Source organism: Xenopus laevis, chromosome 4S (assembly GCF_017654675.1).
Source record: "Xenopus laevis strain J_2021 chromosome 4S, Xenopus_laevis_v10.1, whole genome shotgun sequence".
NCBI classification, from domain to species: Eukaryota; Metazoa; Chordata; class Amphibia; order Anura; family Pipidae; genus Xenopus; species Xenopus laevis.
In genome coordinates this window covers 58,713,608-58,740,855 of record NC_054378.1, presented here as the reverse complement: position 1 = coordinate 58,740,855, position 27,248 = coordinate 58,713,608, and the positions used below count along the sequence as shown (strand labels likewise).

Sequence of the window (27,248 nt, the reverse complement as noted above, 5' to 3'; positions counted from 1 at the left end):
TGGCTCTTAAAAATCGGAGGAATCGCCAAATCAACATGGTAGCAACGAAATGAGAAGTTTGTGTGCATCTAAAGATTTTCTGCACATTTCTAAAGATTTTCTGCACAATGGAACTGCACGGATCAAACACCGGCAGTTGTAACAAAGTGTAATAAAAGCAGCTTTGTTTTTTTCATTTGGTTCATTAGAACTTAATTATCAAGGTCCCGGTTTTGCCTAAAACTGCAGAAGCAGCACAATTGCCGTATGCAGCAGTTCTGGCATAACTAAATATATTCAGACAAATACAAATCTCATGAATGTCTGTATTTGTGTCCTTACACTTTACTGGTGACTGTATAACTCACACTATAAGAAGTTCATGCAAGCGTTGCCTGGAAACATACTTTAATACTTGTCATTCTAAAAATGGCTAACTGTAACATACAACCAAAATTCATGTATCCTGATAATACAGACCTACTCTTATCTGCATCTGATTTTCTTCTTGCCATCTGCTCAGAAAAATGTGTGTCCTTGCCTCTGTTCTTGAACCCACAAGGCTTTAATACAGAGGAAAGTAGGCATGTATTAAGGAACATGATCTGGAATTCAATTATATGCAGAAATTCTTAGCACAATGTGGGTATTGCCAACTCTTTATCTTTCGGCTACGGCAAATCTAGATTCTAGATTTCAGCTTCCCCTTCTTCAGTGTAAAACTTAAAATGTATTTTTCTTGCTGTAGCTGAAATTTTATGATGAACAGCTGAGATTACATGTTGCATGTTGAAGTTTAGATCTGTACTTTAGAAAGATTCAGCCGCTTTTCATCAAGCCCCACCCAAGACCCATCTTTAAAGATCCTCTATCCATCTGTAAGTCGAAAATTCAGGTTACTAAAAAAAAGTATAGCACTTACTGCATCATTGTGATTGAGCTGCAATTATACTGCAAGCGCGTATACAGTAAAGATGTTTCACCTTAGGTATCATTTACATATTTGTGCTGACAAAGTGGCCTTGCCCTACTTTTCTGCATTAATGAATTGTCCCCATGTGTACAGCCACACAGGGAATCAGTATCTACTTTATTGGCTCACGTAAAAGGCAGAGATGGCACAAGGTGAATATAGCAAGAGACTCCTGTGTGTGCACATTGCCTTAGTGACACCCACTCAACAACTGTGCCTGATCTAAGGCTCGGAGAAAGGTAGTAATACATAATTACAATATGCAATGTTTCAGAATTTTAAAGCAACTATGTGCTAAATATTTACACACTGGTTTCTATTATAGTTAGTTAGCCAAAAATGTAATGTATAAAGGCTGGAGTGACTGGATGTCTAACATAATAGCCAGAACACAAGTTCCTGCTTGCTAACTCTGAGTTAATCAACGACTTGATCGGGGCCACATGGTACATTTCTGTGAGTTTGCAATTGATCCTCAGCATTCAGCTCAGATTCAAAAGCAAATAATTATGACCCATGTTGCCCCCCTCAAGTCACTTATTGGTTACTGCCTGGCAACCAATCAGTAGAAACCAAGAGAGCGGCAAAGCAGGAAGTAGTGTTCTGGCTATTATGTTACGCATCCAGTCACTCCAGCCTTTATACATTACATTTTTGGCGAACTAACTATATTAGAAACATTTTTTATTTTGCACAGCTATTTATCCAGTTTTTTTATACTGAACAATTCCTTTCAGAGTCATATTACTTCAACAGAATGACTTGAGGCCATGAAATACACAGTGGGGCATGTTCTAATAAAATTTAGGGTATCATGACAATCAATGATCCATGTATGCCAGACATAGGGCACAGCAAAGTTAAGTTAAGTCTATAAGCAGATTGTGCCAAAACTAAAGGTCAATACAAATAAGTCAATACACATAAAAATGTCAAAAACAATACATTTATATTTATATGTATTAGGCAATATACTGCTGTTCCAATGTTCTTCTACATGTAAGGTAAGGCAACAGACACTCACTTCATCTGTATGAGAACGTGTTATTTCTTCTACTCCTTTTCCTGGAATCCTAATTCTCATGTCTCGGAGAGCATATAAGGTCTGCTTTGTGAGTTCCTCTTCCTGCTCCTTTGTTAAATGATCTAACCTAGACTGCTGCACAACGGAACAAAACAAAAGCTATAAGGCAAAATTCTCTAAGCTTTTAACTTTTTCTGTACTTCTTTCACGAAAATGACCTTCACATTTTCCTAAATTTAAATGCAACAGAAAATGCCCGTTTCTATATTTATTCTATAGCAATAGAAATGTTTCAGCTGCCACTAAAGAAGAGACAGTTTGGATTTTTGACAGCAAAATAATACATCAGCATTATTTGCCAAAGCTATTTTTCGTGCTTTCCTAAAACTACATTTTTCAGTTCAATGAATTAGGTGAGCTGGTGAGAGATAGAGGATAATACAATCCTGCTGCATGATTTGGTTTAAATTCCATGTCAGCTATAATATATATATACAGTAAATAGAATGCAGTTTTTCATTTGCATCCAGATTTAACTCAGCTGTTACTGGATTACATTAAAATCATATACACTGTAATTGATGCAAGGACCTTGAGTGCAACAACCTGAAAAGATAAAATATTGTTAAGCAAAGTAATTGAACTTATACACGTGTCTTACCAGATCTTACTAGGTATCTCATCACCCCGCAAAAGTCACTAACCTTCTGAGCACTAATACAGATAAACACTAATTAGTATGATAAATGGAATAGTGGAAAAATTGAAGTTGAAGCGGATTTTGAGTACAGTCACATTTATTGCTGCTGCTGTTGCTCACTTTTAAGACAGATCAAAGAGGAATTCTACCTGAAAATCTCAAACCTTAACATACAGTAAAATCTAATATAGACATATTCATTTACATCTATAGCTGCTAAATTACAAAAAAACACTATACTAAAAAACACTACATTTTCATTCTGTGCATTTTTCCTCCACATTGCCATGGCACCCACAGAGCCACAATGGGTTCCAATCATCCATGCTGTGAACTGCACAACTGGAAAAGTAAAACAATAGAACAATTTTTTTTATATGTGAATTCCCAACCCCTACTATAAAATGCCTGATCAGATTCAAGACATTCTCTTACAAGTATCGCCAAAAACAATTTTGCAGCAATATTCTCCCTTAGACTGAGCAATAAGTGCTTTCATTTTAATCTTCACCTGGGGCTCTCTCCAAGCATGACTACCCCATTCTTTTCACTTGGAATACTTAATTGCAAAGTAAGAATGTAATCAAAGAAATGCTTTAATTCTTAACGCATTACATATAATGGTAGCAGAGAACTCACTATGGAGGGATAGACACTGCCAGAAGTATTGGACTGAGGCACTCGATTTGATGAAGAGCTGCGATTTAAAGAGTTTGTTCTGCTGCCTGACAAAGGTCTTGGGATAGTTGAAGATATTCTTGAGGAAAAGAGTCGATGGTCAGTAGTTGGAGACTGTGTATTTAAAGCGGTTATAGAACGCGGGCAGCTAACAGAGCGTCTCATAGGAGCAGAAGATGAGGGAGAAGATGAGTTGGAAAATGGTCTAGCTGCTTGAAGAGGAGGCTTCCAGTGTATTCTACCTAAATATATAAAGGAAAGAGCAAATAATTACACACAGCCTTGACATAACTATCCATGTAGTGGCTGTGTATTTCTTTGTGCAAAGCAAAATCAATGATAAATATTTAGTGGTGGCCAGATTTGTCGCAGTAGCACCTAAATGGCAACTCCAAGTAACCCCCCCCTCAAAAGTAGAGAGTAAGGAACACAGAGTGGGCGAGGAAGTCTTAAGATAGGAGAACCAAGCATATTTTTACAATACACACCAAGAAAATTTAGGGAGTGGCTTGGAACTTGTTGATCTGTAGGATTACCACCTAGCTATCACTTTTTGCTGTTCACTAGGTGTTAGTAAAATCCATCCAAAACCAAGACTGTACCACTTCACCATAAATTCACTAGAACCGTTGCCAGCTGGAACCAATCAGCAGGTTTTGATCAGTCTTTTACAGGTTAGACATTGAAAATGAAGCTCTGATGGGTTTGCTATGGGTACCACTACTGGTGTAGCACTTGTGTAAATTATTTATAGTGTATGCACAACGTCAGGCTCACATCCAGTTACCAACCTTCCCACCTTAAAACTATTCCTCCTTTATATCTAGATACAAACCATTTAGTTGATAGCTTATAAGTATTATATAAGGATTGTTGATGATGACAGAACCTCTTTATAAACTAAAGAAAACGCCTAATGGCTAAAACCTAATTTACCAAACAAACAACTTGCAGCATTTGTGGGGTAATGACTCCCAGTGTGACTAAACAGTACCTACTGGTATCTCTGCTTTGTTTTATGCTCAATGACAGTAATACATGAACTTACAAATAGCATAATTCACTAGCTTGGGCATTAAAATCCAGGGCAGAGTAAAAGAGAAAAATAATATGCACCTAAAGCTATTTAAGTCAAATATATTTTAATAACCCTTGCAGCAATCTAAATATTTTTAAAAAGCTTATGTCCCAAACTGATCCTTGTTTGTGCTAGTGTCATGGTAAATGAACGTACTAGACCTTTCCAGTGATTTGTACTTATGTTCTTCAAGATCATATGAAACTTTTTTCTCTTTCCTCTCTTTTTCATCCTCCTCCTCTGTGTCAGAGCTGCTGTCAGTGCTGCTGTTGCTGCTGCTGTGGCTGCTGTAATTCTTTAGTTTCTTCAAGGTCTGTGTACTTTCTGGCATGGATGAAAGTGTCTGCAACAGTGAAGGTTTTCATTAAGTGAAAGCAGCAGAAATATGTGACTACTGCATAATGAACGAAACCCATGGGTAGACAGCTCACTGCCTTGGGATGCTGGGAAATGTGAAAACAGCAACATGGGAACAATTTTGCTTTCCACTGGGCTGAAAAAACACAAAGGTGGCACTTTAAAGGACTTGAATCTCCCTGATTTAAACATAACTCCCTCACTTCTGAGCTAAGAATAATGAAAGTAATTAGCACAAGTGCAAACATATGTTGATGCATTACAAATGATCACACACCGCTAAAGAATACATTTCATTTTTGCCAGGAGCCTCTGCTCCATCTGCACATTATAACTGCAGTGTCGCAACAATTAAGACCTTGAAATATAAATCTAGATGTTTTTATATAATGAAAATCAAATTGTTACTGAGAGTCTGATGTTAGCACTTCTCCTTAGTATTTGTTTAGGTAATTACAGCAGCACTTTTAGAATAAGGAGTGACTTTCAGGCACATCCAATATAATAAACTTTAGCTGCTGCAGTGCTACATCTACCACAATATACCAACTTATCACAATAGAAACTGTATTCCCAATGAAGGACAGTTTAGGCTTCCCTGATGTAGAAAATGTTTGCCTGTTATGGGGATTCTGTAGTATTGGAAATACACAAATATAACACATATCAAGGGGTTTTCTGTGCATAGTCATGTACCTCTACCAACAACTACAGTGGAAGCGGCAAAACATTCTTAAAGGAGAACTAAAGCTTAACTAAAGGCAAGAAATGTTGTACATTATGTTTTGTGTTTCTGTACCAGCCCAAGGCAAACACAGCCCTCTAGCAGTAAAGATCTGTGTCTCCAAAGATGCCCCAGTATATCTCCATCTTCTTTTCTGCTGATTCACTACACATGCTCTGTCCTGCTGTCAGTTACTGAGCTTAGGGACCGGCTCAAAATATACAGTACACATACAATGTAAATGTAACAATATAAGGCTGATTAGTAATTAATACAGATAATTACTACATGGCAGCACAGAAACCAGTCTAATTAGCATAAAAACGTAATAAGCCCTATAGTATCAGCTCATATTACAGACCAACCTCATTTTCTGCTTGATAATTTATGACAACCCCTAAGCTTAGCTTCTCAACAGCTGCTCAGAGCCCACTGAGCATGTGAGTGTCACAGACACTTTCCAAGATGGTGACCCCCTGTGACAAGTTTGAAGTCCTGGATCATTGTTGCTATTAAGATGCTGAAACTTTAGGCTGGTGCAATAAGTTAAGTATATAAAATATGGCATTTTTAGCCATATTCATTTTTAGGGTTTAGTTCTCCTTTAAAAAAGATTTCCTTGTAGGACAATACAAACACCTGATATTATAAAGAGCAGCCAGGACTTTAGAAAATGGTCACTGAGGAACAGTAAGTGTTAATTGTGTAGCTTGCAGTATCAACTATTTAGGCAGCCTGAAAACATATTAGTATTCTGGGCATTTGAATGGGGGAAGGCAGAATACTGCTCATAGATGATTAGCGCCATTTCACAACCATTTAATAACCATTAAATGACTAAAGTGTTCTCAGCAGGTTACTAAACCTGCTTTAGTCATGGATGAGCTTCCAGTGAATAGACTAGATAGTGAAAACATCAAAAATAGCTACTATCACAGGAACGGCTTCATTGATTTATTAGAATGTTTGATTGATGACTGTATTTTGTCACAATTAAGGTTTCAGTTTTCTTAGTGAAAAAAAGCATTAAGCTAAGTGCTCTTTCACAGACTCAAACGGGCATTTTACTAATAAAACGGAACATTCAGGGTCTATTTCTGTCAGTATAGCCTATTTATGTCTTCATTTTCTTACAAGAACAATAATGTACATCAAGTTTATTGGTAATAACATTTCATCTATTCACTTTTTTCTCCACAGATAATTAATGAAATTCAATACTGTAGTCAGAAGATCAGTTGAACAGAATTGCTGCTTAATACAATGGTAGATATATTGTACATGGGTAAAATTTGCCATTGGCTGCATTATACTGTATGTCAGAAGCACAGATATAACATGAGTAATGCCTGCTTGCAGCTTCTGCATTGTTGCACAGATGCATGGTATAAATGAATTTAGTGCTGGGTCATTCCTCTCAAAATGCCTAAATTGTTTTTTTACCATGCCCATTTTATGGTCACACCCCCAAATTCCCATGTCCATTTTACAAAATTTGGCAGGTTATGAAAATTTGAACACATCTCTGGGCGTTTTAAGGCCATGTTTTATGTGGTATGTGCTAATGAAGCTGAAATTGCCCTTTAAGCTGTGAGTCACAATTCTCCAAAGAGACTTGTTTATCTTATAATTACAATTGTTTCTTTGCTTATCTTAAATTGTTACAAAGTGCAGGCTCTGAGTGTTCTGGCCTCTCTGCCAAAAAGTCTCTCATTTTTATTAAGTTTCAGAAACATTGTATCTTTTTTTCTGGCAGGAGAGAAACTAAGAACATTTCAATAAGAAACCCGTGACTGCAGGGCGAGCTGTCAAAATCGGAACTGTGCTACAGAAACGGGACAGTCAGGAGGTCTGCTGGATGTGTCTTGCAGATAAGTGAAATGCACAAAGAGTATGGGGTTCAAGTGGAAATACCCTGGAACTTCCTAAGCAGTATAACCTTAGCAGAAAAAATATAGTGTAACTCCACTTGCGAAAAAGTGTGTTTATTTTAGTAGCTTCAAATGACAATATAAGAACAAAAGAAATTTTTCAGGAGGTGTGTAACCTTCAGGTGTAAAGGATCCGCTGAAGTATATATACACAATATCAACACTGCTCCCTGGTGTCCCTTCCAAAAAGTCTTTATACCAAAATTTAAGGTCCATATAAGCGACTAAAATAAACACACACTTTTTTGCAAGTGGAGTTACACTTTATTTTTTCTGCTAAAGCTAAGTGAAAGGACATCAAACCTGGGCAAAGTTATGTGACATACAGTTGCTTGCTGTTTAGATTATATGCAGAGAAGCTGCTTATTATGCCTCTGTAACATCTGCTGTAATTGCACTGTACTTTGGGCCCAACAAGTTCTATTGCTTTAAATGAGTTTATTTGTGTCTAGAAACTATAATGCTGCCCCCTTGGATATATGAAGAAACCACTTATGCTATACCCACCACTGAAATTGTGGCCAAAATGTAGTGCGTATAGCTCTATAAAAGACAAAGAGTTCTTTACAATAAAAAGAACTCTATAAAACTTCAATTATGTCTTGCTTTTACTGTCACATAATTAATGTGTTGCTTTGCAATTCACTTTTCTGGGCTATATTTAATAGTTTTTTTTCCCCAACAAAAGCCAAGGGATGGAGATTTCTTTGCAGCTGTAGAGCTGCCCTCTTTGGTTCCACTCAGTATCCTGCAACACCAGGAGATTAAATTATTGTTGAAATGTCACTGAGATTTGAGCCAGGTTCCCCAGCTTGATCCTGTGTTATTTGTCTCACAGCATGCTTGCAACTTATTTTGCTAAACTCATGCAGAATCCAAAAACACGTTTTAACAGAAACCTTGTTTAATTAGTGCAACCTTTTCTCGTTTATAACATTTCTTAAAGAGACTGTAGTTTTGACTTGACCAGCATAATATAGCTTCATACTCATATTTAGAACATAAGCTTTCAAAACATCTTAAGATGTGGCAGAAAACTGTGTACGCCAGTAAGATTGAAAATGAAATGCTAATCCTTATTATGCAGATGTGTATTGTATGGCAGTTGAAATCCTTCTTATTTCACATTTTGGTAGAAAGAGAATTTCAGATTCTATTAAATGCATGCATTATTCATTTAACACACATTTCAAAGCTGACTACATGACACAAAATAGGGGAAAAAGGACAATGGTGGCCTGAAGTACAGAAGTAGCACAGCATGGAAAATCATAGCTAATTCTCATTCTTACAGTGTCACCTGCTGTTCATTCTCTAAATTCAGCACTACCCATCTAAAAGTTTTTGGGGGTCAGTTATGAAGGTGTGACCCCCTTTGTCAACATATTCTTGCTAAAAAAAGATCAGGGATGCATGACTCAAAGGCACTTTTATGTGTTCCATCTTATATATTGAATGTATATTCCAAAAAGCAAAGATACAGAGAACAAAGATGAGTTGATTCAGAACAGATAGGAACATCAGCATGAACATTGCCAACAGGCCTTCTAATTTGCCAGCCACGGAGATAAATGTACCTAGAATGCCACTACCACTTATTCCTCAGGGTATGCCTGGCATGAAATGGTTGATATCCTACATTTTAAGCAGCAATTTTATAATTACTGACCAATTTTCCCAGTTGATGGTTTCTGGCTTTTACATTTCTGTAGTCAGAATATTATTAACTGTAACACAGATGCCTCAACCATATTGTAGCCGTTTTATCTTCCAATTTGTGTTGTTATTGTAAATGAAGCATAAAATTTGAAAATTAACTGGGTATATTAGTTTGTTCGCATTCAGAAAATGCATTATATTATTATGCCTTCCCTTTCTACTGAGAAATATAAGACAAAGAAGAAACAAACAAAAAATGATTGAACTGCAGAAAGATTGCCCCATTTGCAGACCTAACGGAAAGAAATATCATGTAGAGCTGGTAATTGGGAGGCCCCTGCCCTGGGACACAGACTTTAGCAAGGAAAAAACAGCAAAAGAATTTAAAGCAATTATGTCCGATTTATATGGATCATATATCTTCTGAAGTATTTTTACTTCCATTCAATTACTCACAGTTTTATGGGAAGAAAGCATTTTCAAATGTTGAAACGTTTAGAAAAAAAACAAGTGCAAATAACCATATGTATTTTGTTGGAGAACATGATTTTCAGATGTGACAAATACTCTCATTGTAGTGTCCTTAAGAGTTGCATTTCAGTCGTGCAGCTAAGGTCACAGCTGAAAATGAGAAATATGCTAAACCAATGGTCATATTTGCATAATTAGAGAGAAAATGAGACTGTTATTGTAATAAGTATAATAAACTACCTGTTTTAAAATAATCCTTTAAAATATATTCAGTACATAAATAGACAAATTTAAGTAGATGCACGTATGACATGTATTAAATGGTGATATATTGTCTAAAAATCACTGATGCTATTCTCCACTGTAAATAATGATATGTGTCTATATGTGGGTACACGTGAAAAATGCTCAACATGCTTTGGCATGACAACACAATATCAAAGGCCCTTTTGCTAACTTAATTAAAGCAGAACCTTTGTGATATAGGCATATGTTCTATTTACTTTACTTGAAACATGAAAAAAATGATTGTGAATTCCCAAGAGTAAATGAGCATGAGTATTGATATTAACAGTGAGTCACTAAATTCAGTATAAATAAGGGGAAAAGAACAGGTGCAAAAAGAATATCTGTTTGTAAAGGTCCTAGGCAGAAAACCGTATGTCATTACTGAATGTCAAAAATATATTATAAGTTATAATAAGAACTGTAAAGCTTCCTTAACCTCTAGCCCTAAGGTGTTGCAATGATAACTAAAGCAAATATGCACATACTAGAGAAGTGAACAAAAAAACCAAAGCTTCCAAAATGGAACTTAAACACAGACCGCCATGTAGGAATGCCAGGGTTAGGTATATTGAGAGTCACAAAACATAACTGTAAATGCACAAAATCCACCCTACCGACACTGGCAGTGAGAGACAAGTCTAAGGGAGACAATGCACATCTAAAAATATACACAAAAGATGCCAAGATCAGCTGTTGAGTATCATGGCCAATGAGCAACATAGATATACATTCACTATTCTATGTAAACATCCCTAGTACATTGCAAAAGGTATTAGAACACAAAACTAGCCATAAAAATAGTGAAAACAGTGAAAAGACAGTATGAATCCAAAACTTCACATTTTTGGCGAATCAATAAAAAATTTTTTTTTGGGTTGTGTGGTGGATGCGCAGCCACAAGCTAAGTTCTCCTTAGCAGGCAAAAGCAACCAAAGGTGTGGGCTTTTAGAGCCCGCACTCCAGTTGGGGGTAACAGTAGTTCTTTTGTTTTAAAAATTGCCCCCCACCTGCACTAGGCACTGGGAGTGGCTGTGTCTTGCATTGAGCATGTGTATAATGCACTTCTGATGTCACACACATGCGCATAATTAGAAAGTCATGGCATTCATTTATTATGTGCATGCCTGTGCCCCAACATGGCCGCTCGTACCGGAAGCTCCTTCCCAGTGTGGGTGGCCTAACATTGGCAGGGGGCAGTTTTTTTTTAAAAAAAAACGACTGTTACCCCAACCGGAGTGCAGGTTCTATTAGCCCGCACCTTTGGTTAGGGATAATACTTTTGTTTAAAAGGGCCCTTTATTAAATCTGTTTTTCTGAAAACTTTTTGGACTATGGAAGATGAGTTTGTAGGAGCAAATAAAAAAGGAGTTTAAAATGTTACAGTGAATACTCACATTCCTATAGTATTAGTAATGATAATTATGTACAGATTAACAGAGACAAGTTGGCCTACTCTCAATACCTATTATCTAGGTAACGTTCACAAATGTTTGAAAAACCACAGATATTTCTTCACTAGGCGATGAGATCAGTAGCCTGAAGCACAGAAGTGATTATTTTCTGTCTTAAATGCAGATATTTCTATCCCAGCTGTGCGGCCAAGAAAAAAAAAATCAGAAAATCCACTTACTTTAGATATATGATAAAGACAATTTACAAGAATCTGTCAATCGGAGATCCTTAGAGGTTTTTTTTCCATGATCTCAACAGTTTTTTTATGTTAAAATCCAAGCACGGTCCAAGCATTTGAGTTCTCAGCACTTGGGTTCTGAATATATTTTTGTTGTTTCGGTGTGGGTTTTCTCCCACCCTCTAAAAAACATACAACTAGGTAAATTGGCTCTTGTTAAAATTAGCATGTGTTCATTTGTATGTCTAGTGATATGGGAATGGGCCAGAAAACATAGAGTGTATTCTCCATTGCGACCAGGACTGATGTGATTGAAGAACAATCTCTGTGCTTCATAACAAGTTGGTGCTAGGTACAATTAAAAAATTCCAAAACATTATTCAACATTTGCCTGACACCTCATTCAGTGTTAACTGATATAGGTCACTAAATATGCTTTGTGTTTTGCAAGTGCTGTTGTGCTATGGTATAAACTATAAATGAAACAATTAGGTATTTCAGAAATAAAATAACATATATCCATCACATTCTGTTCACTATGATTGAAACATGCTCTCGCCTTCATTCCATTACCCCTCACCGTACAAATTAGTAGGTAGTTACTATAATACCTATTAACAATAATTACTCACAGGTTACGTTTCATCTAACACTAAAGTAAAATTCTCCCTTTAATATATAAGAATGGTACAAAATAAAAATGGTCACATCTATTTACAATTTTGTTTATAAACAGCTTCATTAAGAACAGGTATTGTGGTTTTTATCCATTAACAGGCCCAGACCAGCAGTAAGAAGATCACGTCATTCTGTATTTTTGGTGTATCTCATTTTTACTCTGTTTTGGTAGCCATAGCTTAAATCTTAGAGCTCAACAGAAAGGAAGATCTGGATGAATTAAGTTGATATTATCATGGCTACCAAAAGCTTAGCAAAGGATGAAAGTGTAATGAAGCGGCTCTTGAAAACAAACGGCTTTAGGTTTTTGGGTTTTCTGCAGAGGAAAACAAAACTTATCATCATTCACAAACTCTATCCAACTAAAGTCTATGTCTATGTCTATTTTGTGGACAAAAGCAGCCCCCAAAACAATTTGTTTCAGTTATTGCTCACATAGGGCAGTAACAGCCTCTATCAGCATTACTTTAAGTTATCAAAGTGCATCTCAAAATACTGATTATGTAAAGATGGCTATCTTGTTTAGGGCTCTGACACACAGGCGTTTTTGCTGAGTTCCCCTGTGATCCGCTTTCTTCCATTCAGCCGCAGGGGAGCGCAAGAGTAAACACACTCAATTATTGTCAAGAGGGCTGTACTCACACAATCGCATGTAAGCGGCAAACACAGGTGGAATGCAACATGCTGTGTCCAACCTGTGTTTGGCACTTACATGCCCCTGTATGAGTACAGCCCCCTTGACAATAATTGAGTTATTGTTTACACTGTGCTCCCCTGTGACTAAACGGAAGAAAGCGGAACACAGGGGAGCGCAGCAACAAACACCCGTGTGTAAGAGCCATTATAGTTACATTGTTCAGCTGGGTTGAAAAAAGACCAATTTCATCAAGTTCAACTCCTCCAAATGAACCCCAGTATATATATGCAATATACTAATACCTATTATACCTATACTAATTGTAGATTTTAGTATCATCTCACTTGTATGCAAACTTTTTGCGAATATGTGCTATAATGTCGCCATGCATTTTGTTTCACCAGAATAAAAACAAGAAAAACAGTCACTGACTTTATTGCATTTGGCACAAAAAAACTGCAGAAAAACTCCAATGCATTTAGGGGCATATTTATTATGCTGTGTACAAAACAGCCAAAAAATACACCACACATCGCCAGGTTTACCGGCGTAAATTTTTTATGCTTTTTCTTATAGAGTGACTTCCGGCCAGTGTCGGACTGGCCCACAGGGATACCAGGAATTGCCCGGGTGGGCCCAGGAGTCAGTGGGCCCTCATGATGGCCTATTTCATGGCCATTCCCTATTTCTATGAGAACAAAGTGTCTAAATAGGTGGAATAAATAATAGATTATAGTATGTAAAGAAAACAGACTAGGAGAATAGAGGTTGAGTGAGGAGAGGAAGAAAATAGTACTGAGGGTGGGCCCCTGGTATAAAAACTTTTGGTGGGTCAAATGTTTTTTTTGGTGGGCCCCTGGTGTCCCAGTCCGACACTGCTTCCGGCGTAAGCAATGTATATTAACGGCATCAGATCTGGCGTTTGCATGGCGTAAAATGAGACACACCTTGATAAACTCACCATTTATTTTACACAGCTTTTTACACAGTTTTTTTGGCAAATTTAATTTTAAACAGCATAATAAATATGCCCCTAAATGTGAGAAAAAAACTACTGACTTCAACGCATTTGGCAGTAAAAGTTTTCTGTTTCACAAAATGGAGCAATTTCACTAATGAATACCAATCAATAAGAGATACTAAGATATTCCTTTAAAAAAGTAAGAAATGTTATCAAGTAATACATAAACTGGATCTGGCTGATGTTACATACAATCCCCCCTGCCATAGTTGTTTTTTTTGTGTTTTTTTGTTTTTTTTGGCCATTAGACAATAGGATGAATAGTTTTAATGAGGGGATGGTGACTATATCCTTCATTCATTTAATACTTTTCTTGCAATTAACTTGTGCAGTAATCCTACATAAATTGTACTACATAAATTGTTCCTTACCATTATTTATAGCTGTGTGTTACTGTGTTATACTGCTGAATTTGTATACATTTCTATCCAGCTAAACAGCCCTAAGGTACAGTAAATGTTGTTACATTATAGGTTAACAAAATATCATAGGTGATTTCATCTAACTTCATAACATCATATATCCAACTTTTCTTTCCACAAATCTATTTTATTTAGTGTTTATGGCAATGCTACTAAATTCTCAATTTTTCAGGCCAACGTTTTCATCCAATATATAGGAAACATTTTATCGATTGATATATATCACAGCCCTTAAGTGAAATACATCAAGTTTCTAAATACAAATAAAATTGACCTGTCACAGTTCTCAGATACAGGCTTTTTTCTTTTACATCTGTGCTGCAATCCACTACATTTTATAGCACCAAAATGGGGAGAGTGTAAGTAATGAATGATATTTCCATTTCCACTAATTTGCAATCATTCACATTACAAATGACAACGTGTTGATATCTTACTAGCTAGCTAATCATCAGTATCAATTATGCATTACAATTCTACAATGCTTTTTATAAAAATAACAATATCGGGGCAGTTTATCATTTTATATAACGATATCTAGGTGATAAAAGGGTGATATTCTTGTTGTTTTTATTGCAAATGTGTGTGACTAAAACTATTCACACATAAATGTTTAACCTACAGTGTATCATAACTGTCATCAACAGCAGAGTCAAAAAAAAATCGCTATTCCAATAGATGAGAGTAAAATAGATCCCATTGTCAAATAATTACTCTATTTTATTTCTACGTAATAGTGGAAAAAAACCATGTTATTTGCTCATATTACTGGATCTTAAAATTGTATGTATTTTTGTATTTTTTAATATACAGAGCTAGTCTCTTCCATTCATATAGCCAAAAACAGGAACCCCCCCAGTGTAATAAATGTAAAATTAGCGATTCAGATAAAGGGTGTGTGCCTAGTAAGACAAGCTCTCTGATCCCAGGCATAAACCTACATCTGCTCCCGGTTGTGTGTCTAGACTACTGGCTATTTGCCCAAAAAATAAATACAAAAATATCAGTACCATGGAACTCAATTAATCCCCACAAGCATGAAACGTGACAACAGCTTTCCAAAACTAAAATTATTTTATGTTACCAATACTACAATAATACTTTTATATAATATTGCAGTGGTACAGGTATGGGACCTGTTATCCAGAATTCTCAGGACCTGGTGTTTTGCTTAAGTCTACTAAGAAATTGTGCACTAATTGGTACTATTGTTTATACTATTGTAAGCTTACAAACTTGTATTTTGAGCTTACGATTAGTGATAGGCGAATTTGGGGCATTTCGCTTAACCCAAAAATTCGCAAATTTCCCATGAAATTCATGAAACGGCGAAAAATTCGCAAAACAGTGCCGGCATTTTGTTTTTGACGCTGGCGTCCATTTTTGATGTTGGCGTCCGTTTTTTTGATGCCGGCGCAAATTCGCTGGTGAAAATGTGAAGCGGTTTCGGGAATTTATTCACCGGCAGCAAATTGTGGGAATTCCCTGCCAATTTGCGCCTGCCAAATAAATTAGCCCATCACTTCTTAAGATGGAAAACACTAGAAACTACACAAGAATACTTTTTCTTGCTGTTGTTGCTGCTGTTTCTTGTAGCGCGTTTTAAATTTGTATTAAGCTCTCAAACATTTTAGCACATTGTTCTGATACTTTAATAAAAACATTCATTATAAGCACTCATTAAGCAATGGAAATTGCCTTCCTCCTGTTTTAATGCTGCACGCTAGCGCCATTGAAATATAGCGTAATATTCCATGTGTTTTGAGTACGGAATAATTTATTACTGCCTTGCTCTCGGTTTCTTTGTTAACGTTACTTGGAAAGTGGATTTTTCGTCAAGCAAACAGCAAGGTGCACAGCTTTCTGCTGATACATTGTCAAGTCAGTGAAGGGAAATAAAGATTAGTATGCATCTCTTCCGTGCCAATATAAGAACTGTAGCAGGAAATTGTGAAAACAAAGTGAAGTATAACCTTTGTGAACTCTAAGAAGTTAAGAAAAATGCAGCAAGCTAAAGAAGAAATTGAACTTATATTCTTTGGTTCCCACTAGGTTAATATATACACGATCCAGAGTAGTATGATGGGATCTGTTTTATACAGTACCGAAACAGTGGCTTTTGCTTACTGCCACTAGGTTAGCCTTGTCGAAAGACAGAATTCCCAATAACCTCATCTGCACCAAAGCAGATATATATATTCAGAGCAGGCCTGTATTGGACCTGGAATCATACACCCCTATGCTATTGTGGAAAGATGTGCCTGTTTAAATATAGAGGAAACAGACTTTAATTAATCACAGAACTAAATCCAGTGCAAACCCTTCTTTCAATAAGTCAATGCCATTCTGATAATGTTGCCCCCTCTAACACTATGGGGCCCATTTACTTAGCTCGAGTGAAGGAATAGAATAAAAAAAACTTTTTTTTGGCTACTTCGACCATCGAATTGGCTACTTCGATCTTCGACTTCAAATCGAACGATTCGTATTAAAAAAAAGTTCGAATATTCGACCATTCGATAGTCGAAGTACTATCTCTTTAAAAAAAATTCGACCCCCTACTTCGCCACCTAAAACCTACCGGGGTGGCATGTTAGGGGTTATGGGGAAGGACCCCATAGGCTTTCTAATGTTTTTTTGGTTGAAGAAAAATCGTTCGATTGAACGATTATACTATTTGCAGTAAATCCTTTAACTTCGATATTCGAAGTTGAAGGATTTACATTCGGCAGTCGAATATCGAAGGTTAATTAACCCTCGATATTCGACCCTATGTAAATCTGCCCCATTATGTCAATATAAACCCTGCACATTTTATTCAATTTGTAACAAAATAGGTGACAATAAAGAAAACATTACATTTCATCTATAAAAGTTCTACATTTAGCTGTCAGCATAAAAAGTAATCATGATAAGCTCCAGTTCTCTGATGTATTTTATAAGCATATAACACTGAATTTAGCAAATCATCCATGAAATATTCAATATACTACTTCATCTATACAAAGTTAAGTATTTTCGATGATGAAGTAAACATAAAGAACATTTCTAGATAATTTGGAGCTAGCGACATGAAAACTACAGTTTAATCGCAGATGAAAGCAGTTAATGAAACATAATACACCGGGGGAATGTAATAAAAATCGCTAACGGAAAAACTATTCGCAATGCGAAAAGTTATGCCTTTGCGCGAACAAATTTTGCTTTGTGCGAATTTAATATAGCTTATGCGAGCCCGGAAACTGTTTAGCGACCACTTCCGACAGTGAAAGACAGTTTGCGAATTTTATAGTTTGCGCCAATGCGCAGTCAATGTAATAAAACTTCTTACTGAAAAAGGCGTTATGTTTGCTCCAAAAGATTACGACACCTTCAAGCACTTCTTATGAGTGCGCAATTAAAATTCGCAATGCGCAATTAAAATTCGCAATGCAATAACAGTTTAAGGAACAATATTACATTGCGAGATGTGGATTTTTAGTCTTATTGGTGAGAATTGTTTTGCTCTTTGCTACTTTTATTACATTCCCCTGTAAATCCAATAGTTTTAGAGCGGAGTACTTTAAATATAAATCATTCCTTTTTCAAGGTTTTTAGCCCTCGTGGATTTATCCAGAATCCCTGTGGTGATATCCAGTTCATTGCCCTGTGAGATGAGCAAATTTGTGTCAACCCTAACTGCTGGAGTGGTTTGCAAGCCAGGCCAAAAATTGGTAGAGCAGGCATTATTCGGCAGATGAAAATAAACATGGAGTTTCAGCACTGCTATCCTGATTCACTTAAATTTGTTTATTTTAATTAAATCCACTAAAGCTGAACTGAGCCTCTAGCCATCGCTACTTCTGGAAAACCCCAAAATACCTCAGGTTTGTATGTTTCAAATTATGTGAATCCCATGACAAAGTCATTTATTGTGATTTGCAAATTAAAACAGCAAGATGGGAAAACGCAAAGTTGCATACTTCGGTGGCTTGCAAGAAATAGCGCTAGTAATGGTGCTAACAAATTGTTCTGATAAAGCACAAAATGACAGCAGCACTGCAATATTAAACAAGTTAGAACATTTGAAGTATGAAGAATATTGATGGGCGAATTTGCGCCGTTTCGCTTCGCCGAAATTCGCAAAACGGCGAAAAATTCATGAAACTGCGCCCCTTTTTGACGCCGGCGTCCGTTTTTGGGAAAAAAAAAATTGACGCCGGCGAATTTTTGCCTCGAATTTTCGCGGGTGTTTCGCAAATTTATTCGCTGGCGGCGAATCGCGCAAATTCGCCGCAAATTCGCGTCTGGTGAATAAATTCGTACCATCACTAATGAAGAAGTAGCAGTTGTAGTAATGTCATGCTAATGACATAAAGGCATGTGAAGCATATACAGCTAAGGGATCCGTTAACCCAGAAACCTGTTATTCATAAAAGTTCTGAATTACAGAAAAGCCATCTTCCATAGACTCTATTTTATCTAAATAATCACATTTTAATAATTAATAATAATACATTGTACTTGCTCCAAACTATACTAGATATAATTATACAATACAAGATATAATAAATTCTTATTAGAAGCAAAACCAGGCTATTGTTTACATTTTTAGTATGAAGATCCAAATTATGGAAAGATCCATTCTGGATAATAGTCCCTATATTAGTAAAGTGGCAAGATAAAGACTTCACTTCAAGGGGCAAATTCATAAAGGGTCGAATATCGAGGGTTAATTAACCCTCGATATTCGACTGGGGAATGAAAATCCTTCAACTTCGAATATCGAAGTCGAAGGATTTTGCATAAATAGTTTGATCGAAGAAATAATCATTCGATCGAACGATTAAATCCTTCAAATCTAACGATTCAAAGGATTTTAATCCAACGATCAAATGATTATCCTTCGACCAAAAAAAGTTAGGCAAGCCTATGGGGACCTTCCCCATAGGCTAACATTGGGTTCGGTAGCTTTAAGGTGGCGAACTAGGGGGTCGAAGTATTTACTTAAAGAGACAGTACTTCGACTATCGAATGGTCGAATAGTCTAACGTTTTTTAGTTCGAATCCTTCGATTCGAAGTCGAAGTCGTAGTTGATGGTCGAAGTAGCCCATTTGATGGTCGAAGTAGCCAAAAAAACACTTTGAAATTTGAAGTTTTTTTTCTTCTATTCCTTCATTCAAAGTTAATGAATTGGCCCCTAAATGTTATCCCACAAAGGTGAATTTTAACTGCACAAATATTCATTGCACATTTTGCTTCACATTGGGACATCTATTTGAGGAATATCACTAATGGTGTGGTAACGCCCATCTTTAAATAAAAATTCACACTAAGGGGCATATTTATCAAGGGTAGAATTTCAAATTGAAAAAACTTCGAAATTCGATTTCAAAAAGACCAACCGAAATTAAGTCAAAGTTTTTTTTGGGTCAAATAAGTCAGTTTTCGCTCAAATAGGTGAGTATTCGTCCGAATAGCTACTTATTCACCCGAATTTGAATCGTACGAATCTAAAGAATAACGCATGTGATCGAATTCGATTCAAAGTTTTTTCTAAAAAAAACTTCGACTTTTCAGAGTCCACCAATTGACTCCAAATAGGTTCTAGGAGGTCCCCCATAGGCTAAACCCACAATTTGCCAGGTTTTAGATGGTGAATGGTTGAAGTTGAATTTTTGAAAAAGACAGTACATGATCAATTTTGATGTTCGAATTTTCACATTTTTTTCAAATTCGAATTGAATTTGGACTATTGCCTAGTCGAAGTACACAAAAAATAGCTCGAAATTCGATTTTTTTTCATTGAAAATTCACCTTGACCTTTTGAAATCTGCCCCTAATTTATTAAATTTATCACTTTACCATCAAAAATGTGTTAATTAAAATTTTGGAAATAACTACAAATAATTGGAATAATTTAAAATATAAAGAAATGCGTAAACATTTTTTTAGGTGTTAAGGCCTAAAACCCACAATAAATGGCTGTGGGAGATAGTAGGTAGGTAGGGTAACATTATTCGAAAGAGCAAAATCTAGCAGATTAAAAGGTAGAAAAATGGAATAGAATGATTCTATTGTTATAGTTAGACCCAATCAATCAAAAATTAAACATATATGGTAATATCAAGTTAATCTTATAAATGTTGTTTACTGGATTAAAATCAAGAAAACTGCTTCTTCTTTTTGAAGGAAATGGTCCAACTTCTGCTCCTAAACTGATATTAATACTGATCTATGTTCATCACATGTGTCACATATCACATATATTAAGGGGCAGATTTATTAAGGGTTGAATTTCGAATGAAAAAACTTTGAAATTCGAATAAAAAAAGACCAACCAGAATGTATACATTTATAAAAATCAGTTTTTTTTCCAATAATAGACCGTTTTCGTTCGAATTCGAAGCATACGAATAAAACTATTTTCAAGTCCACCAAGGGTTCTAGGAGGTCCCCCATAGGCTAAAACGGGCAGGTTTTTGAAGTCGAATTTTTAAAGAGACTGTATAATACATTTCAATATTCTAATTTTCAAATTTTTTTCAAAAGTCAAATCGAATTTGGACTATTCCTTAGTCGAAGTACATAAAAATAGTTCAAAATTTGAAAGGATACTTTCTTTCTTTAACGCTTATCTCAACAGTCCATGACCGGGATCTGTTATCTGGAATGGTTGTTTTCTGGATAAACATGTCTTTTGTCATTTGAATCACTATGGGGCAGATTTATCAAAGGTCGAGGTGAATTTTGTGTACCTCGACTAGGGAATAGTTTTGCAAAAAATTATACATTTCGAATTGCTGAATTTATCATGTACTGTCTCTTTAAAAATTTGAAAACCTGCCAAATTGCTGTTTTAGCCTATGGGGGACCTATTAGAACCTAATTGGAGTCAATTGGTGGTCAATTTTTTTTGGGAAAAACATCGAATCGAATTTGGTCGAATGCGATATTCCTTCGATTCGGCCAAATGCGGTCCTATTTGATCTAAAACAGACCTATTCGACCCAAAAAAAACTTTGACTTAATTGTGGTTGGTCTTTTTGAATTCAAATTTCGATTTGCACATAAAGAGACTGCAGCCTTGGCCTTTTCCCCTGGCTGTCACTAGTCAAAGTATGGAGTTGAACAAAACCCTTTAGCATGGCTATCTATGTTTTGACCAGCACCCAGGCATTTGCTTCGATTTTTGGAGTGCACCAGTATATTGTTTGATATATATATAGATTGTAATGTATATTACATTATCATAGAAATGACAATGTTGATCTTTAATTAAATGGTTTACTATAACCAAACAATTGTTAACTACAAGTACAAAAATATTAAGATCCCCTACTGGACTTCACCCAAGCATAACTATAATAACTATTTACTCATTGAATGTGCAAAGATTTTAGACCCCAGCTTTAAATCTCAGTTTGTGTTTCATTTTGGATCTTATACAACACACTTTTGTTTTACAATGAAAAGTTGAAGCTGACCTAAAAAATATTCTGCAGTTATTTTACACAGGATCCTTTCACCACTACCAGTTCCAGTTTTTCTGGAGTTCATTTTAATGTAATTCAGAGAATTTTAATTCTCGTGACTGTAAATAAGAAAAGTATGCCGTTACTGAAGATCTCATTTTCTGCAAGCTATAGGCTCACAACCTATGAAATAAATTAGTCTTCAGTATATGAAACTTTATGGGTACAACTTCTTAAAACTTATTTTTTATTATTAACGACCAACATGGTACAGGTATTAGTGATGGGCGAATTTGCGCCGTTCCGCTTCACCGAAAAATTTGTGAAATTCCCGTAAAATTCGCAAAATGGCGAAAAATGGCGAAAAATTTGCAAAACAGCGCCGTTTCACGAATTTATTCGCCGGCGGTGAATCGCGCAAATTCGCCACAAATATAGCAAACTGACATTGGGATTAGCTGCACACATTTTGTACAGTATTAAAGAGTCAAGTAAGGCTGAATATTAAGTTGAAAAACTCTTCCTACTAAATCAAAATTATTTCAAGATTTCCATTCTGATGATTATTTTTAACAGCATGAAAGTAAACTAACATTTCCAGGAAAACATTTACTCAACTGTAAGGTTTTGTAGTTCCCTTGGCTTTTAGCTGCTTGGAATAATATCTGTGATCATCCCTGCCCAAAGATTGCTGATTTAATATTTGGAACAATTTATGTATAGAAAGTTGGAGCACGGGTTTATTAAGGGTAATGCTATACTGGGACAAAACCACACATGGCAATGGCAAGTTTGCCTATAGGCAGCTAGTAAGGTCAAGGATTCTCAGTACTTTGAATTTGCTGGTGCTGTAAATTGTATCTAAATGATGTGCAAGTTAGGGGATGGGAGTGGGAATGTCTATGTACTTTCCATAACCAGCATCAGGAATACAGCATTGCTAAACATAAGTATCCCTCTCGCTATATAGAAACTTCTTCATTTCTACCACCCTATCAATGTCCTGCTATGCTTAAAGTTGAGAGAAAATGGAACATGTCCAAATCACTCCTGAGTATTGATGGGCTAAACCCAACACCACAGGAGGTTGCTATAGATGTTAGAACTGCAAACTTAAGCCTAAACAACAACTGCCACGAAGATCTGTAAACATTGTAAGGATAATCAAATAGGCAGATATTCACAAACATTCCATGACCTTTTATATTTTTCAGGCCCTGAAAAAAAAGACTTTGTTCTACATCATTTTTCAAGCATTTACTATTATTGCCTTCAATTTTTTGCTTATCTGAAAAAAGTCAAGAAAATCTTTCAAGTAAATATTTGTAATTGATGTACTTGTAATCCCTTTATCAAGGGTCAATATTGTTACCACTTAGTAAAGCTTTTTCAGAGCTTATCAGTCTTAATACATTTTCCCTGCATCAGGGAGCAAGGAGTCGGATGGGTGAGAATGCACAGATATTACTTGAAGATCCTATAAATCAATAGAGAGGGTAAAAGGAAGAGCAATAGAGGGGGTATACAGAAGACCAACTACAGGTGTAATATTATTAAAACCAATAGTAATATTAAGGTACAGATACATACAGTACTTGTTATATAAAAATATGGTGCTTTTATGTTAGTCTGATAGCAATGCTTCAATGTTATTGAACTGCTTCACCCTGTATCAGTTGCTATGTAAGTGCTCATTCGTAGTTTAACACCTGTCTGATGGATGTGCAAAGTTAAAGCATTCAATTGGAGTCCCCAGCCTTCTATATAACCTTGGTCTGTAGCACTTTCTCTTCATCACATTAAACAGTCTTATGTTGCACATTATGAGTGATGTTATAAATTATACTTAAACAAAGAGTCATTTTAATTATTCAACATACCCTTGGCTCCTTTGGCCGTGTAGGTTTTCCTGATAGTTTCTCGTCATCTAACTCGCACTGCTCCAGCAGATCTAAAATATCTTCTTCCTGTGAGTGATAAAAATTCAATTCAATACATAAGTCTATATAAGACAGCTATATTACATTGAAAGAAGGATACAATCTAAATTATAAGTATACTTTAGCACAATGTTGCCCTTGTCATAAAACGGATACTACAATTCACCAAGTAGTTTCTGGACTATACAAAAGACTCACAAGGTGCGCAGAACTCTAAGATGCCTTCTTATATCCTTATATTTTAAGTTTGCCATTAATTAATGATATTATATTTGCCAATATTAATTATATTATATACATGTTTAAGTCATGTGACACAATGGACATCCACTCATTAGAAATAATGACATCACTATCACCAATAAGGGAAATTACACATAAGGAAGCATTTTGCTTCCAGGCAATAACTACTGTGTGTATCTGTAGGTAACTCTGCAATGTTACATTTTGGATGATACAGGGCAACCTTCAAGGTATCTGACTGACTGGCCAGTGAGCCAAGTGAGTGTATCCTGTACAATCTGACAATTCATGGTGATGATAAAATACTACTGTTCATGCAAACTGACAACCCAAATGATTATATCTACATCAAGTGAGATGGAGCTCTCTGAACCTCCTCACACCTTCTCATTGGACACATGGTGCATCAGCAGATGAGGAAGGCATTTTCCATTGGAGAGATAAACTGCATGGTTGAAATCAGGCAAACTGCCCAACCAGATCTAGCACAAATCAGGCAAACTGCAGAACCAGATCTAGCAAATGACTTGTTTTAGTTTGATGCTGTTTAAAGGAGAACTAAAGCTTAACTAAAGAAGTAGGCTAGAAATGTTGTACATAACTTTTTGGGCTTCTGTACCAGCCCAAGAGAACCATAGCCTTTTAGCAGTAAAGATCTGTGTCTGCAAAGATGCCCCAGTAGCTCCCTATCTTCTTTTCTGCTGATTTACTGCACATGCTCTGTGCTGCTGTCACTTACTGGGCTTAGGGGCCGACTCAAAATATACAGTACACATAATATATAAATGTCACAGTATAAGGTTGATTAGTAAGTTAATGCAGATAAATACTAAATAGCAACACAGAAACCAGTACATCTAGCATTAGAATTTAATGATCAGCCTTGTAGCATCAGAGCCCACTAAGCATGTGAGTGTCGCAGACACTTTCCAAGATGGTGACCCTATGTGATAAGTTTGAATTTGTGGATCATTGCTGCTATTGACAAGCTGAAACTTTAGGCTGGTGCAATAAGTTCAGTATATAAAATATGGCATTTTTAGCCATGCTCATTTTTAGGGTTTAGTTCTCCTTTAATATACATATTATTTACAATGCTGATTGAAGATCTAAAGACCGTATTTTCTTTTCTTTTTCTAAACTATAGAGTGACTTGACTTTTATAAAATGATTTGTTAGTGGCCAACACTAACAAACACCAACACAAGTTTGGAAGGGGAAATTCCGCTAAAAAAAAAATAGTTAAACGGAAGAAAACTGCTTAACAAATATATTTACACTGCTGTTCTTGAAGCTATACAATATTTAAAGACCCAAATAAAACCATTTATTTCAACGACAGATTCCCTTTAAGCAACATACCGCACAAAGTCAAGAGCTCCTGCTGTGGAAAAACATGTACTTTCCTTTATTCTATAGTATGTTGATTGCTTTCACCATTCTCAAAGAAGGTGTATGTATCTATAAGTTTATAACCTCCTTACAAGTGCTCTTTCATCTACACCAGGCATCATTTTAGATCTTTCTTCTGTCAATATATAGCCTGTCGTACCCCTAGGCCATTGCATGCATTACTACTAGATCTCTAAAAAGCTTGAGGGCATTTCTTTTCTCCATTTACATTAATATTATATAGGCACTGATCATCTGGCCCGTCAGCTTCCGTATCTCTGAGGGAAGGCATCAGATTTTTTACTCAGTGTTCGAGTAAAAACGGACTTTTATCTTTTATTCTAGTAGCCTCAGGTAAATACTCTTTTTATTATGTTTTTCTATGTATAATCTGCAGATGTTAAAAAATGTGCTGTATACAGTATTGCAGCTTTTATACATTTAATTGAATGCTTTCCCTTTCACAGTACATTTTTCCTTGCTGCATTTATATTGTTGGTGCTTATATGAAGCAAAAAGCATGGGACAAAAAGTCCTCCACAACAATCAAAGAAGCACTTTCTGAGCAGACTGCAAATGCTGGAAGGCCATAAGGTTAAAAATCAAGAAAAACTGGCAGATGGCATTCGGAATCTTGATATAGGTCACTAGTACAGAGTGATACTTGATATTTATTGCATACAAACCATACAAAAAACACCAGCCCAGCACTCAAAATTCCAAATAAGTAATATTTCAGCATGAAAATAAGATTGCAGATTTATTAATCTCTTCCAGCATTCACTCCGTTTTCAGAAATGTATTGCTCTCACATGCTGCCAATGACAAATTACATTTTTGAAAAGGGATTTTTTTCCCATGAGTAGGTTTTTGAGCTAAAACCTAGCAAACTTTTATTATTTGTCAAAAACCCGCCCATGGAAAAAAAGAATTCTCAGCTGAAAGGGCACTGAAATTTCATTTACTAAAGGGTGAATTAGTCGCACACTTTGCCAGGTGCAAATTCATCACCACTACACTAATCCACTAAAATGCAAAGTTGCGTCCTGGGCTTCGTACGTTGGCGACTTTTCCGCTAGATATACTTCTTCAGTGTAAGCATTTCATAGCAAAGTTTCGCTAGCATTCATCTATGCCTAGCGAAAAATTGCTAGTGATATTTTGCTTAGGTCAATTTGAATAGGGCAGGTACGTTAAAGTTGTATGGACGTCTTTATTAGAGATGTTGGTGCAAATGCTTGAAGTGGCCACTTTTTATTACTAATGTCCAAGGAACCTTAATAAAGACAAAGGAGATAATGCCCTAGACATGAGCTCACTGTAAAATGAATGTCCCATGACCCTCAAATGTCTGGGGGAAAAATCTTAACCCAAAAACTTGGACATAGGACTTTTGCAGGCAATCCCGCATAAAAATGTAAGGGTAAGGCCACACGAGGAGATTCGGGGAGATTTTGACGCCTGGCGACTAATCGCCTCGTCTTTTGAGCGACTATCTCCCTGAACTGCCTCAGCGTTTTTCCCCATAGGCTAGAATGAAAAGTCGCCTGCCCTAATACACACGGTGATGCGTTTTCTATAGTCGCCCGAAGTTGCCTCACTGAGGCGACAAAATCTCACGGAAACTCCTCGTGTGGACTAGCCCTAAAATTGGCCAGCGTTTTTTCAACTTTAATGCATTTTCAGCAGACAGGATATGATGTAAGTGAGATTGAGGAAGATCTAGCTTCATTTTAGCAGTTCACCTGGTCTGAGGTGGTGATGTCCACTCTGGTGAAAGCACTTTAGTGAATTTGCGGAGCAACGACCATTCACCGTGAGCTAACGAATTGTCATCTGGGCCTGTTTTGGTGATGTCCCTGCGGATGTGATTTCTGGCGAAAAGTCGCTATTGTTAGCCACTTCGCCCTTTAGTAAATCTGCCCCTTAGGAGGGTATTTTTTAAAACTTGTTTTTTTCTAATTCCAC

At 36.3% G+C, this 27,248-nt stretch overlaps 1 protein-coding gene across 3 annotated transcripts in view; it reads right to left on the bottom strand.

Moving 5' to 3' along the window:
- Nucleotides 1-27,248, bottom strand: part of ttll7.S (tubulin tyrosine ligase like 7 S homeolog) — a 148,604-nt gene that overhangs the window by 33,613 nt on the left and 87,743 nt on the right. For 2 of the 3 annotated variants that reach the window (XM_041561283.1, XM_018260701.2), the window contains exons 15-18: nt 23,586-23,672; nt 4,589-4,775; nt 3,316-3,596; nt 1,977-2,111 (exon numbers count right to left, since the gene is read on the bottom strand). In XM_041561283.1, the coding sequence (XP_041417217.1) occupies nt 1,977-2,111; nt 3,316-3,596; nt 4,589-4,775; nt 23,586-23,672 (690 nt within the window). Of the gene's footprint in view, nt 1-459; nt 543-1,976; nt 2,112-3,315; nt 3,597-4,588; nt 4,776-23,585; nt 23,673-27,248 lie in introns of all 3 variants that reach the window. The other variant, XM_018260702.2, reaches the window with a different exon arrangement.